The 16,592-nt window shown below is 34.8% G+C and overlaps 1 protein-coding gene across 5 annotated transcripts in view; it reads right to left on the minus strand.

Annotated features, from left to right (window-relative positions):
* LOC118193401 (solute carrier family 23 member 2-like) overlaps nt 1-16,592 on the minus strand; it is a 48,635-nt gene that overhangs the window by 14,523 nt on the left and 17,520 nt on the right. For 2 of the 5 annotated variants that reach the window (XM_035364481.2, XM_085808903.1), the window contains exons 3-4: nt 2,765-2,890; nt 2,475-2,632 (exon numbers count right to left, since the gene is read on the minus strand). The exons of 2 other annotated variants lie outside the window; for them this stretch is intronic. In XM_035364481.2, coding sequence (XP_035220372.2) covers nt 2,475-2,632; nt 2,765-2,890 — 284 coding nt within the window. Of the gene's footprint in view, nt 1-2,474; nt 2,633-2,764; nt 2,891-9,149; nt 9,210-16,592 lie in introns of those variants that run through there. One more of the 5 variants, XM_085808904.1, reaches the window with a different exon arrangement.

Raw genomic sequence — 16,592 nt, forward strand, 5'->3', positions numbered from 1 at the left:
AGCATATCTTAGAATTTCCAATAGGCAATCTCGCGCTCTGGGGGTAGAGATGTTTTATTCCCTCCAGTGTCGCCACGTTTTCACAATGCGAGAAACATACATAAGTTCATGCAGATTCTTTATTATTTAATTTCTGTAAATATAACGGAGGGCGATAATATTTGGAGGCAATAATTTGAAAAGTGATTCAGACTTTTATAGTGATTCAACACAAAATCCCGTTTTGAGACTAATAGCCCTTCTTGGCTAACGTCATTTAGGCTAACAATGGAAGCGAAATTGGATGCCTTAAGAAACTGGAGAAGAAGAAAAGTGCTAAAACTGGCATGGATTTACATGTTGGACGAAATACTGAATTATGAATAACTGACTTCTTCTTCGGCAAAACTCAGCATTTTCGGTAACTAGACACCCTCTCAGTCTATATTAGGTCAATTTGTGACACTCTACTGTATATGGCTCAGTATTTTTAAATTTTCACTCTCAAGTCAGTACATGTTGACCTGTTTCGAAGCATTTATTCCCAACCTGGAAGAAAGGCAAATATTGTATTTTGTGACATTCATACAAGATGGAATATCATCCCATTGTCATCGTTTCTCAAATGAATGGAGTATTAAGCCCGCCGATTTAGTATGGGCTCCAGATCTACAATCCTATGAATTTTTATTATGGGCTGTAAAAAGAATCCTGGCTGTAAAAAGATCATCTTATGTCACTGCCAGTGTGAAAAGAGGTTATGCGATTGGCATATATCAATGATTTCTACAAAAATGCTGTTCCTGCTGTCCACAGAGCCGGCGCTAAAACAGATGCAATGACATCGAACGACAGAAGTTAGGGGAGACAAGATTTTTAGAATTTAGGGAAGCACCGTAAGGCGGATCTTAGGAACTGCAGAGTTGGCGGCAAAATCCCTAGCGCTGGCCCTGGCATTTTAGCTCATCTTCAGGAAGTGGTCAATGATGGTAGCCATATTTAGTTTCACTACAAGGTAGTCAAAAAGTCCCTTTACACGTGCAATTATGCAATTGTAACTTTAATAACACAGTTATTTGTCCAAAAGATCCATACATGCACCACCATTATCCCTGCACAGTTGATATGCCGGAATGTCCTCCTACTCATTCGCTTTAAAGGCTGCGGTGTCACATACTCGAAGGCTTCAAGTGCTCTTAACCGCAGAGCATCATTGTCCACGTACTACTTCTTCCTGACGTATGATTCTATGATTTCGCAAAGGACATTGTCTAGTGTCGTAAGGTCCGGACTTCGAGGCGGCTAAGGATAAGAGTATGGTGAATGCAAAATATTTCCCAGTTGAAAAAGTTTCTTCTTCCACGTGATCAAAGTCTGATGATTTGGTGGCTCCTTACTAAGCCGTTCTCGAAACCTATCCATCAATCAATGTCATATTTTTCTTGTTGTACTTCCGTTCATGAACCTAAATACTTGTCACTAAGTTCTCCTCTACAGTGAAGTCGATAGTAGCTGGCATTATTCTTCACCAAGCACAGAAAGGCGAGACAATGAACTGGTAAATGCAGACTATGCATTTACCAGTCTGCTTCCCGGGCAATCATGTGGCAGTTACGCGGCAATTAAGTTGAAATTCAAGTGAGGAGCACTGTTGCCATATCAGTGATCAAGATGAGACGTTCAAATCTTAAGTATCTTACAATCTTACGCTGTCACATGCATTTAGTTCAGGTGTAAAGGGATTTTCTGGCCCTTTTTTTTTTTTTTTTTTTTTGTTCTTTTATCGATGAAGCATCATTAGATGAAGGTGACTGCAAGTAAAAATTTTGCATAATAAATTTTCTTAAAAAATACTTCCTTTCATATTATGGGATTCTTTGTTAATAGCTTACTATACATTGAAAACGCACTGAAATGTAAATGCTTTAAAAGTTAAGTGACTTTTCGATCATCCTTTAGGTTACCAACGCTAATTCTTTATTTCCCAAGCCCTCGAGAAGCTTTTTACTGTGTGTAAATTCTGTAAACATAGAGGTAAAAATGAAAACTTCTATTATTTAACAGGTCTTGTATAACTTCTGAACCGTATAGGAAGAGAAGATCGAACTATGTTACCCAATTATATCAAATCACTGAAAAGCTATCTATCGGTCTAAATTTACACACCAGTTTCATTCAAGAGCTCCTTAGGGATTATCCTTTTATTTTGATCTTTTACCCTTTTAAGCAGCCTTTACTCATCGTCAGACTGATAAAGGCAGCAAAAGCGATTGGAGAAAAATATGCATAAATACGTTATAGCATTCTCGGATATCTTCAGTGTTTCTCCAAACTTATATGCTTATCCTATATCCAGATAAGATTCATCAAACAATCACTGAATATATAAATACGTTTAGAGATTTACTGCTACTTTTAAATCACAAGCTTAATTTGTGTCCATTAAATATTCCTTAAGTAGTGTGTTAAAATATCCGAAAAGTTTAGAAACTCACCTAGCCCCAAATGTTGTTTGCAAGAACGTGCAAATACCAGATACGAAAAATGTGGTTGAAACTAGGTATCCTCTAGCAGGGGAATTTTCCGGAATGCACATGTGAGGTGCTAATATGTAAGGATAAGCTACAGTGCCACCAAGCATTGTTAAATAATGCTGAAATTAGACAAGAATACACTTAAATAAAAACCATTATTATTTTGATTGATTGAATCATTTATCTTTGAACACAGTAAGATAGGAAACCCATATAATTATTATAATTTAATTTCGTATTATAAATCTTACCTGTAAACCTAAGATAAAGCACAAATACCATGGAGGTACGTCATCTAATGTGTATGCTATCCCGTTTTCTTTCTTTTCTGGTTCATTGTTTTCAATATTCACTTCTGCGAGTGTATTTACAGAAAACTGGGGGGAAAAAAACCGCATTTAAAAAATTTCTTTTTTAACTCATATTAAAACTTGTAATTAACTTTTAATTTAACTTTCAATATCAACAACAACTATTTAATTAGCTGTACGAAATTAGCGTGTTAATGGTGTACTTAGAAGTCAAACTGCTAACATTGATTATGCATTTCATTCATTATGTCTAGTTTTTATTAAGTATCTGACTGGTGTATAATCTACATGTCAAAGCAAATTACAGGCAGAAGTATGCAACAAAACTCCAGTTGTAGGGACATTTGATTTATATTCAAAGCAGGAAGAACCAAAATGTAGCTATGCCCAACCCGGAATTCGAACCATGGATTTTCCAAATCCTAACTGGATGTACTACAACTTACACCCCGAGATCGTGCATGGTGTATGCAATAATTTATTATATATTTATCTAAATTTCTTGTTATTTTTAACCAAATAAAACTCTTCTTTTTATTAATTGTTAATAATAATATTTATAAATAGTACTCTTTTCATTAATTAAGTGAGGGATTTTATTAATTTATTAAAATTAAATGCGATAGTTATTATTTTACAAAACGATAGTTATTATTTTACATGAGTTTGCAATTTATTTTATGTCGACAGTGAAATAATGCCTTAACTTAGATGAATAAAGAGACGTTAAGCATTTCATTTTGCTCAATTCAAAATAATTTATTTTCAGCTCAGTACAGAAAAAATTAAGACAAAAGAATGTATCTAGTTTTAGAGCCTGCTAAATTAAAAATTAATTTTATCATTTTATTTTAGTTGAAATAGTGGGTTGAGTGTTTAGATAAGTAAAAAATAATTTTTTGCTTTCTTTTTTTACATAAAAGAACGTGTTTTATATTTTGTTTTAAGGAAATCAAAGAATTTTTAATTACATCATTCTTGTCGAAATAAATTAAGATAAACGAAAAAATAAAATTCGATAACTTGTAAATACGTATTTTTTTAAAGCTGATTTATCGAGAACTTTCAGTAGTATTAACGGCAGGTTAGTTAAATTTATTGGACCAATATTGTACAAGCATTCTTTTATTTAATCCAAAAGTTTATCACTAAGACACTGCAATGAATGCGTTTTATTACTGAAATGAACGTTTATTGCATCAGAACGTTTATTTATTTAATAACATGTACGCAACCACTACTTTAGTGAAACAAATAAACAATCTCTGCAATCAAATAAGCACTGGATTTTCAAAAATCGCTCTGTTGTGAAGAATTTCATTGCATATCTTCAAATGTTCAAAAACAGAACTTTTGCGCAGTTCGAAGTCAATTTCTTTTTATAGTATATCGCGATAGATTGTAGAGACATTAGGCATCTTTTTGGAAGCAGGAGTCGTGAAAAATCGACCGGGAATCAAACCACGGATCTCTGGAATACGCGCCCAGCGTGCTAACCACTACATTACGAAATCATGCTAAGAAGGTGAAAGAAATACCTCATAAGGTAAATACAATTATGCTCAAAATTAAGAGAATTTTCACATTTTGACGATTCCTTCAAAACTGATGCATAGATTACGCGGGATCATGCGTAAGGCTAATAAGCGTAAGAAAATCTCAAACAGAGTTTGCAAGATTGAATAGAAATGAGGCTAGCAGAGGATATGATTCCCCCTAACAGCCATACAGCGGTCATAACATGATATCCTACTAGAAATGAGGTCGTTTATGAGTTACTGCGGCAGTTGGTCCGCTCCTGCTGCAACGCTGCTTTCAGGTCTTTGAGTGTTCTGAGAAAGGGAATTGCAATTGCCGTTCTAAGACCATCCTAGACATGTTCTATATGACTTAAATCTTGATATTTGGCAAACCATTCACTTTCGGGTAAATCATGCATCACATTAGTCCTAAGCTGACGAGCGTTGTTTTCTATAAAAATGAACTGAGGGTCAACTGTACCCCTAAAAATATGAACATAGGATTCTACGATCTCTTGGCCATACTTCCCAGGAGTCACAAAGCTTCTGTCAAAAATATGCGCTTACCCAACATGATGTCCACTCAGACTATCAAATCCCCGCTGCCATATTGGCCTCTTTCTCGAATGTTAGAGGACAGTTAGCGGATCTCTGGATTGCTCCAGATTAAGGTATGTCAAGAATCAGTAGTTAAGTCGAATCAGGACCCATCTGTGAAGAGAATGATTCCTCACTTCTTGCTTGGTCCGATGTTTTCTGAACCATGCCAAGTCGATGTATTCTGTACCATGCTGAACGGGCTGTCCTGGGATCAGAAGTGAGCGGGACAAAATGCCTCTTTTCAAAAATGCCTTGCAAAGAGAAAAGATCTTAGAATCTAATTGTTTGCCTTTTAAGGGACGCATTTGACCATCGGTTCGTTTTCGTGATCGACAGTGCTCATCCATATAAGCCTCATCTGGTGGATGTTGTTCTTGAAAGTGAGGGTATGAACTGGATGGATTGGCCAGCGAGATCTTCAAGTCTAAACATTATAAAATATTTTTGGGACTATCTTAAGACAGCAACTTCAATTCACTACACCAAACAGCGCTGGTGAAGAATGGGGCTGACTGTCACCACGACTCATAAACTACCTCATTTTAAGCATGAAGCAATTATGAAGTACGTGACAGCTGTAAAATTGTTAGAGGGAATCATACCCCGCCATTAGTCTGGTTTTTAATCGATCTTGCAACTTCTGCTTTAGACCTTCCTATTCAGATTAAGGCTATGCACGATCATGTTTGCGTACTTTAATTGTTGTATGATACATTTTTTGTGTTAGAACCAAACTAGGATATTGCATTAAAATAGGGCCGTCGTTTCTGAAGATAATCAACCAAATATGAATATTCTCTTAAATTTTAACACCAGTGTGTCCAACTAAAAACATTTATAATTTTTTGTTTGTTTACAAAATGCTAATAAATACTGTTTGACGTATATGGTACGTAATAAGATTTGTTGGCACCACTTTAAAAAAATTATAATAATTTTATTTCAATATTATTTGTTTAATTATAATTTTTATAATTATTACTTTTTCTTAAAAGAAAAGAGAGCATTTGCTTCATCTTTAGACTCCAATTAGAAGGGGAAACGTAAGTGACGTACACGGTGAACATTAGCCTCCAAAATTATCTTTACACACATAAAAGTAACGATATTTTGGGAAGTAACCAATCAAATTATTTATTTGTTCTTGGAATGAGAAAAATACAAACTTAACAATCTCTCTAAAATCTAATTTAATCAGGTTATAAGGTATTTTCTCCCTCCTTCCCGCATGCCTTCGTGATATAATTGGAAGCATACTCGACGCATATTCAAGAGGTCCATAGCTCAAGTATCGGTGAGGGCACTGCACATTTTTCACGTCTCCAGCATCAAATTATTGGGTATTACTGAAATGTAAATAATAGCATGATGTCAGCCGAAGGCGAGGTAAGCACTTTGCCTAAAGCACGTTTTCTCGCAAATTTCAGGAACTGACTTGAATGGTTATCGAGTACTTTTATGGCCCTGAAATGTCATTTAAAACAACTTCTAAAGCAGAAAGTGACCGGCCTTTCAGAAGCAAGGCAGATAATCACGGAAATGACAAGAGGAGACCAAGATTTCAATACAGATAATCTCTGTTATCTGGAAACAAATTAAGATCCACAGCTGTCCGTTACCAACTGTTGCAACAAGAACTTGGCTGCTAAGCAGCTAAGTGTATAGCTTGAAGTCTCAACTGGAACATTTTATGTGACGGTCATTGCATACAGAGCACTTAATTCCCGAGACCTCATGTAAGAAAACTAACTGGTATAGCATGGCTTTTATAACTGAAGAAATCCTCCCTTCAATTGGTTCGGAGAACATCAGAGCTCGAATCTATTACAATTTTACACTTTGCATATGTTTCTTTCAATGGCAATCGATGTTCAGCATCTTATTATAAATGTGTTTATACCTGGAGGTGTTCGAAAACACGAAAAATAACGCGAAGTATTAAGAAATATAATTAATTCTAGGTGATACAAATAAGAATGTATAGAGAGGAATAAGGTTCAGCGGATGTAATCCTCCTGCATGTGCTATACAGAAGATCTGTTTGGCTAGAGATATCACAGATCGCACGAATGTCATTTTAGAGACATGTGTGGACTGATTGTTTTTAAGGATGAATTCCAAATCTAGAAAAACCAGGTTGAAACGTTTTTGAAGATATCAATGGAAAACCAAAATTCCATAGAGAAGTTAAGCGACATCTTTGAAAGAGCGTTTGCATCTTGAAATCTCCTCCTAGATATCTCAGAGATCTCTAATGAACCATCTAACTGAGAGTATGAAATCGCGTTGTAACATGTGATAAAACATATACCCTGCTAACGTCAAAAGAGTGTCTAATATATATATATATATATTTTTTTGTTTTGTTTTGTTTTGTTAATTTTTAGATCATATTTCAATTTTATTTGCTTTCTGACCTAGCTTTTTAACACATGCATTCACATAACGATTTCTCACTTTCTATTTTAGGCCCACCAGCAGCCGAGCGGTAAAGTCGCTGAACACTGGTAGTTCAGTCTGAAGTTCGAATTCTGTGAACGGGCTGGCTGCATGGGTGTTTTCGTGGTTTTCCCCATGTGTAATGTGTCTACGAGCCAGTTTCCTTTAGAAAGTCCTCCGCAAAAGCATCCCTCCCCTTATGCAGATAGCCCTAGTGTGCCTTGCCATAATTAAATACACCACCACACCACACCACTTTCTATTTGAGCGTTATGACGCCATCTATCCTCCTGAATCAAGTTCTTTTTATTCTTAAAATTTTCGGAACATCAGTATATTTTGGAAAATTCGGAAGAAAAAACAAATTCAGGGTCATAAATGTTTTAATTTTAATGAAGACATATCTTGCACTGACTAAAGTTTTTTCGGTACACTCCTTTAAAAATATAAAAGTATTTACAGTGTTAAGTATAACGCACTATCTTGCGTATATAAATAATTTAACTGAATTTCATTCACGGTAGAGGTTTAAATGTTACTGATAATTTTTCACTCTGAGGTTATCTTATAAGGTATTTCTCCCGCCTTCTTAGCATGTCTTCGTGGTGCAATGGCCGGCACACTCGGAGTGTATTCGAGAGGTCCGAGGTTCGAGTACCGGCGAGTGGATTGCTCATTTTTCATGTCTACTGTTTCGAAATAACCTAATGTCTCTATAGTGATGCCCAAACAAAAAAAGTTGGTGGATGATGATTCTCCAAAGCCCCAGTCGCCCTTTAAAATGTTGAGTATATAAGGTATTTCTCCCGCCTTCTTAGCATGCCTTTGTGGTGTAATGCACGCTCGGCGCGTATTCGAGAGGTCCGAGGTTCGAGTTCCGGCGAGGGCATTGCTCATTTTATATGACTCCTGCTTCAAAAAATCCTAATGACTAACCAATCTTACACATTGTGGGAAAAGTCAACATGGGAGCTCTTTTATCAGCAGCATTGTAAATATTACTCATAAGCTTAATGAAAACTGAGCGTACCATACATAAATAGTTTTTCATTTATTTACTCTTTAAATTTAAAAATATATGTATGCAGTAGATTTATTCATGATAGCAGTTCCTCCGTCTATCGTCATTAAGCAGGTAGTTCAAAGCGTGAATCACCTAATTTGCTCACATTATTAATATATTTATATGTCAGTAATAATTTAAGCAAGTAAGCGAATGTTTACATTCCAACCACCTTAACTGAATGGATAAGATCGCTAAACACTAGTTATTCTTCTCGCACTAAACAGGTTTTCGCACTGTGTAACCTCAATAGGTATCAGTATTCATTAGAAAAAGGGATCCTTCCTAAAGCAGATAATTCTTGCATGTTTTCCCACAACTAGTTTACAAATCAGCCAACTGCACATGCACATGTTTTGCATTGTACTTTTTATAATGCGTATAAGTTCCATAATTTATTGCATATTATTTATGTTAAAAAATAATAAATCTAATTCATTTTAATATACTTAATATTTACATATATTCATATAAAATAACATGTAATAATAAGTTATATGCATGTTCATTTAATGAGCAAAGCATTTCTTCGAATTTTTAATGATTTGTAATGCACATTACTGATAATTTTATGCATTTTATTATTATGCTAAACGTATGCTGCTCATATTTATACTCAGAAGTAAATACATAAGCATTATATCAAAAAACATTAGTTACATTAATTCTTTAATGTATTATGAGGAAGAAACTTCTGACTTACATCAAGCATCTTTAGAGTGAATATTTCTGGTTTCTGAACCAAATCAGTTTTATGCTGCAAATGAATACAGCAACTAACATAGAGACCTCTTTTGCTTTTTCCAAATTTACTCTGACAGCTGAACAATGTTTTTAAAATACCAACAAGGACGTACACGGAAAACAAATAAATGAAGAAACGGTTTCAAACAAAAATTCATCAGATTAAAAAGAAGAGAATAGTGAATAATTTCCGAAGAGGAAATCATCTCAACATAAATTCGCATAAAAATAAATACAAATTTCAGTTCACATTCAGAGAAAAAATTAATTGAGATTTTAAATGATTTACAAGTAAATAAATAAATAAATAATTCAGAAAAAACAACTTACAAGTATTAAAGCACTGACCTCTCAGATATTAATTGGGTTTAAATTTTGTATTAAAAAGTGTAGAAGCTGTACCAGAACCTATATAAATAACATAAAATACACTCTTTTACAAAAAAATCGAAGCCTCACGAAGGAAGTGGTTGTTTTTGATGAAAGTCAATATGTGTATAGCTCATACACAGATAATAAAATTATTAAGAAATCAAGGTCATAGTACCTCTTCACAGCTCACAATCACACACTGAGTGTTCAAATGAGTATTTGGTCGAACCTTCCCTGGCGGCAATGCATGCTTCAATTCGTCGAGGCAAGGAGTGGTTAGAGGTTCCTAATGTCATCCTGAGACACATTCTGCCAAGCATTCATCAGTTGTCGCTCCGATTCTGCGATATTTTGTGATGCCCGAATCTGGCGGCCTATCATATCACAGACATGCTCGATTGCTGAAAGGTATAGTGACCTTGCTGGCTAAGGAAGAGTGTCGACCGGACGGAGACAGTCCAGAGATATGCGAGCGGTATTGGGCCTGGCATTATCTTGTTGTAAAATGGGCCCAGGATGACGTGCCATGAAGGTGACGTGCCATGACGTGCCATGAAGGCTATGGGAAGCAGGATGTTACCAATATATCGTTGAGCTGTTAAAGATGTACGGAGGATGACAAAAGATGACCTGCGGTCATAAAAAATAGCGCCCCACACCATCACACCAGGGGTTATGGTTGTATGCCTTTGTAAAACAAAAGCTGATTGGGACCACTGGCCCCGTCCTCTCCAGACACGAACACGGTGGTCATCTGCTTCAAGAAGGAAGCGGGATTTATCGCTGAACACTATACGATGTCAGTCTGACGGCAGCCATGATGATCGGCTGCGACACCACTCCAGACGACTCCGCCGATGTTGTGGGGTCAAAGGCAAACGTCTTAAAGACCTCTGTGAGCATAACCCTGCCTCAGACAAGCTCCGTGAGATGGTGGACGGTACCACGGGAGGTATAGAACGTGGGTGTAGTGCATTGAATAGTCGACAATGATACCGTCGGGGCGGTGCGGGCCTGGCGAACAATCATCCTATCTTGCCTCGCATTTGTGCTCCTTGGCCTTCCAGAGTCTTCATTTCGTCGGCAATTTCCTTGTAGCAACCATTGCTGCCAACATCTTTGTACAGCAGTGTCTGTACGCTGCAGGTGACGGCCTATTGCTCGGTATGCTACAATGCGACCACGTTCGAAGTCGTTTAGTTGTCTGTAAGGTCTTCGATATCGTCGTAATGGCATCTTTAGTTGCTTCTTTACGGAATTGCCATGGCAGCAACAACAACAACAACAAAAAAAAAAAAAAAAAAAAAAAAAAAAAAAAAAAAAAAAAGATACATTTTTCACCTCTGTTACTAATTTTACACTTTACGAATTGTGCACTAGAAATGAGCGCTATGATCTCAATTCCTGTTCATTTGCCTTGAAACTTTGATCATTTGCATACCAAATTTCGCCACGATCGCAAAAGTCCTTCTTAGTGCTTCCAGTTTTTTGCAAAAGAATGTACATTTCCCTAGAAACATTAAGCACAAAATTCAAATTCTCAAATAATGAATTAATCTATAGATTTTATTCTACGAAGCTCATAATTATCTTCAAATAGAATATACAAATACCGGATTTTATGATGATTGGCTCCCTGCCAATTATACAAAAAATATTTTATAAAAACAAAACTTTTGCAGTTCATAGAATGGAAAACAACAACCTTCTGATTGATATAGATCTTAATCAAGACTTTATCGATTTCTAGGGCGAACAGGTATAGGCCCCTCTTCATCAGAAGCAAAGAAATCTGCCAAGCTTTTGAATTTATAAGTTATAATATTGCGAAAGGTTTATCACTCTTGAAATTCAGACTGGATTAAATACAACTGATTCTGTACATTAAAAAAATGATATCGGTTAAAATGAGCTACTCAGTCCATAAAAATTAATAAAAATTATAAAAGATTTTAATTGTCAAAGGGGAATTTCATGCCAAAATTGGGCAGCATTTTGAAATTTTGGAAAGTCACACAGTGCGTTGCTAAAGGTAAATTATCTATATTAAAAGTATGTATTAAAAATGATTTGACATAAGAAATGGACTTTAGTAAAAATTTTTACCAAAGATTTGAAGCATTTTGACATTCTAATGCTGAGAACATTTGACAATGTCGCTTAAGTAACTCTGCATCTCGACTTTAACTTGGTAATTTTCATGGTGGAAACGAAATTTCTTTATTGTGTTTGAAGTATGGTAGCATGTAGTGCTTAAATACAGGCATTTGGTGGGTACATTACAGCATGCGAGCAAGACTTTGCTACTCCAGCCGTTCAAAGGATAAAATTGGTTGAAATAAATGAGACTAATACGCTGGCCGTAATAAGTAAACTGATAGGTCGAATTTAGCAGACGGGATACCATCTGGCCATTAGTTATTTAAAGTTATTTAAAAGATATGCATTTCCCTTTGCTGCATTTCAATATATTGGCACTTTATCAATTTAGCTGCTAATACTTAAACTTTACCAACTCAGCTGCTGTTAGTTTCAGTAGCAGGTGAAAAGGTCTAGAAAGAATTGATGACTCAGATTATTACATTGCTTGCTTCTCGTTTAAATTTTCCTCGCGAACAGATAAGCTTATTTCCTACTACATTTCTCAAAATGTCTACACCTAAAATTATTCTGTTATATGACTTGCGAAACTCAAAAACCTTACATGCAAAAATACTGGTATTATTCACATTCGAACTTATGGGCATAATTTTTTAAACCCAGAACACTTCCGCGGAACGTATTTAAATCATTTATTCCTAATGTACTGTTTGCAGAGACCAAATCTTGCCTACTGACTTGAGTTTGAGCATCGTATGACCAATTCATAAAATAGGAAACTTACTGAACTCTTCAGATTACCATATAATTATGTAATAGATTATCTAAGCATGATAATTCTACGAATGATATGAAAATATAAAAGTTTTATTAATTAAATGTTAGTATTACGCTTCTCCACTTGCCATTATCTGCTAACAAAATGTTCTTTTGTATAAATTCTGGATGTTGTAGTCTCCTTTCGTATAAAATGTTCTTTGTTCATTCAATAAGTTTATTAAAAGCCATTTCGCAAAGAATATAAATTTTAAAAACAACGAAATTTTAGTTTTTTCTTAATATTTATTTCTTTATTTTAACAGCAACAATGAAAGTTTTTGAAAGATTAGAATAAAGTCTATTGTTAAAGCGGAATGGATTTAATTTTAAAACTGTACTGAAAGAAATATGTGCATATCAGTCTTAAACTGAAATACTAAGGTTCTCTGAAATGGATCACTACTATCAATCATCCTGCAGCTTGCATTAAATCCAGTATTTGCTAGGTAAGAACTTCAAAATGGGAGTAATCATATCTAATCTATGCATTTATAAACAATTACAGGTGTAATGTTCGATAACGTAGAAATCGAGTTTTTCACTCATGATTTCATTCACTCTCAAACAATGTGTCATGACACTAAGCAGCTAGTTTCCCGAAATTTCGAAATCGACTTCTTAATAATAGCTCTTTTCCCTTCCTCCTGACATATTTTCTTTTAACCGCAATGCATATTCGAAGTCGACTTCCGCAGAAAAATATCTATAAGGAGCTTTTTATCTTTTCTCTGAATTTTTTATTACAATGATTCCTTGAAATGATGCTTAGTTTTATTAATATGCCATTAGATTAGAAAAATAACTAAATTTCTCTTCATGGTGCAACAGGTTTTTTTAAAAACCATTTTGAATCCTGCCATTGATACAGTTACAACTTTTTTTTTTCTTTCATTAGTTATAATCGATGTTTAGGCAACATCATTTGACAGAAGCTATTTAAGGCGGCTTTGAAAAATATAATGTTTGGTATAAAATCAAATAATAAAAACCTAACTTGAGACTAGTAAAAATTCTGTATTTTAAAATAGAGTTACACGTCAGTGTTAGTGTCGATGGATCCAAGGTCTCCTTTGATATATTCTTTTCTTGGATAGACTACGACATGCAATGGATTCTTGTTTTCTCTGAAATAAGACGTAGCGAGTTACGTAGATTCGTTTGTTAATCCTCCTTTTATTCAGACATTAGTCTGGGAACTGTCCATATCTAAACTTTTAGATAAATCTTTCAGTATTTTATTAAAAATAACGTACTATCAGCTGAAAAGTGTAATTATTTGCAATGATTTCTTCCGAAATTCATTACTCAGATCTCCAAGACAATTCCATCTCTCCTCTGTTTTATTTTCAAATTGTCAACGCTCGCTTTTCAAACTGCACGTTACATGAGATTATTGGCTCTTTAGTTGTTAGATTTTCCAGATTTTATTTCATATCTATACGGTAAAGAAAATTTGAACCCCAAATAACCAGAAATATAAAAATTCGTATTATTGCACAAATTTTAAACTTCTGAAAAGGCATCTGTTTAGATGAAGAGTAAAAGAATGTTTAAATGTATCCAATAAACAGTATGTATTTAAACCTACCGATCTAAATGTTTAGCAGTTCTTTTACGCTATAATGAAGTGTAAAAGTTTCATGGCTCTTGCTCACGACAGGCGCAATCTTGCACTCCTTACCATGATGAATTTCTTGATGATGTTACCTTGCCTGATGTTACTGTCAGACAAATGAGATACGTCACAGCAACAAAAGTTTCATACTACAACCAATGAATCTAATAGTTTAGGTAATTTCTTCCTAACCTTCTTTTTTGCAGACTGTTTTGCTTCTAGCTACGTGATCTTTAATTTTTCCCGAGATCAGAAAGTACCGAGCTTGAATGACGCATTTCATAGGCAGTACCCAAACAAGTGAAAAGAACAGATTTCGGTTTCAAAGGAAACATATTTCAGAGTATTTGTATTTTGCGTTTCTTTCTAAAACAGCTCTGATGACGGAAGATCTCGCAGGCTACGATTAACAACTCGTTGAAACACCTGACAATAGGAAGTGGAACTGACTATTAATATTTGAAACCATGTACCCTTCCGTCTTACTTTTTAGTAGTTTGAATAAACCCAAAACACCTGACAATAGGAAGTGGAACTGACTATTAATATTTGAAACCATGTACCCTTCCGTCTTACTTTTTAGTAGTTTGAATAAACCCAAAACTAAGATTTAATTCTGTTTATAGCTGTAGCATTATTTTTCATAAGCAGGCAAGATGAAAAATGAGCAAACGCCTTCGAAGGGAATCGAACCAAGGACCTCTGGATATCGGCCAAGCGTGCAAACCACTACACCACGAAGGCACTCTAGGAAAGCGGAAGAAATACTTTATATACTCCCCTTTCTAAAGGGCGACTAGGGTTTTTAGGGGACCCATTCGTCAAATCCTGGGTGTAGAGAATCCTCATCCAACACCCTTTTAGTTTTGGCGCTACTGTAGAGACATTAGGTACTTTTTTGGGGGGAGAAGCAGGCGTAATGAAAAATATGCAACGCCTTCGCCGAGAATCGAACCGCGCACCTCTGGATACGCGACCAGCGTGCAGACCACCACACCACGAAGGCTCGCTAAGAAGGCGGGAGAAATACCTTATATAGTTAAGATCTGTAAATAAATTAGAAAAACAAAATTGCAGATGGTTACAAAATTAAAAACATTAAATTAAGAGATTTTATAAAATAAACTACGTGACTATTAGTTTCAGTAAAGATTATTGCGAAGAGTATTAACGCTCGGTTAAGAAAAATTGTTGCTCATGCTATACTTTCAGTAGCTTTACACTTCTTAAACTAATGTGGAAGGCATTACCACGTTTAGCAGATAAATCCTGTATTCCACACATCATTTAAAATGTTTTAATGAGCATTTCTAAATGAAGCTTAGCAATCAGATGTTTGATGTGCAGAAAAATTAAACATCTGATTTCTTGTAGCAATCATCATATTATTTCAATCTATCATCTGAAAACTTAGCAATCAAGATGTTTCTACCTGACATATATTCCCTTCATTATGTGTAAAAATAATTGTCTACGTGTAGTTTAATTTTATTAGTCCAAACTTTTCTACTTGTCACAAGTGAGATTGGAGGGTTTTCATTAACTAAGGAAGAGACATAATTAACCATCAATTTCGTCGTACTTTCATTAGGATTTGAATCTGAACCATACAACACGCATTACGATCATTCTTCTTTTTCAGAAAGTAATCTGACTGTAAGATCTACTCTTTAGAGTATTCCAGGGCGCTCAAAAGAAATGGCTGCAATCTTATTTCGTTTAATATTAAACATAGGCATGTATTTCCAATTACAATGTTTCGCAAAACTAGGCAAAGAACTTCATGAATGAATGCTGTTATGGTACTGGTAACTGGAATTTAATATTTCATATAATCTTTGTAGAATAAAAAGTTCAATTAATAAAAATCATGATGGAAATAGTAGAAATTTGGAAATAATGAAGATAAATGAAATACTGGAAGCTTTAAGATACATGAGGATACTCGGATTTTTTTACTCGGATCACATTCAGTCCTAATTTACTAAGCTATTCTAATAAGATGTTCATAATCAGATTTAGCAAGAAACTAAACGCTCGCTTACAAAAACAAAAGACGCTAACAAAAGACGCTCGCTTATGGCGCTTATGGTTAACCAGAACCATGGTTGACCGCTTATATTGACCAGAACAGTATTTATTATTAACATTGGTTTTATAATGGGCAGAAAATCATTTATTATTAATATTGTATCTGACCTCATGAATTCATGAATTATTAATAATTCAGCCAATATTACTCAGTCAATATTAGATGAGACTTTTCAATTTTACTCAAGAAAGCTTAATGGATATTACTAACTGGACGATAGTCTGTTCGATGTGAAATATGTTTATAGTTAAATTTTGCGCTTACAGAAACTTTCTACCTATAGTGTTAAAATATTTTCATTAATTTTTCTCTTAGTAAACTTTGTAATTAGAAGTCCATATCTAAGATCATAAATAAGGAAAAAAAAAAGGCATGCAAATACGCTATCAAATTTAAAGCACCAA

The sequence above is a fragment of the Stegodyphus dumicola genome, chromosome X2 (genome assembly GCF_044657685.1).
Source record: "Stegodyphus dumicola isolate Sdum_Otavi_A_Nest chromosome X2, ASM4465768v1".
In the NCBI taxonomy this organism is placed as follows: Eukaryota; Metazoa; Arthropoda; class Arachnida; order Araneae; family Eresidae; genus Stegodyphus; species Stegodyphus dumicola.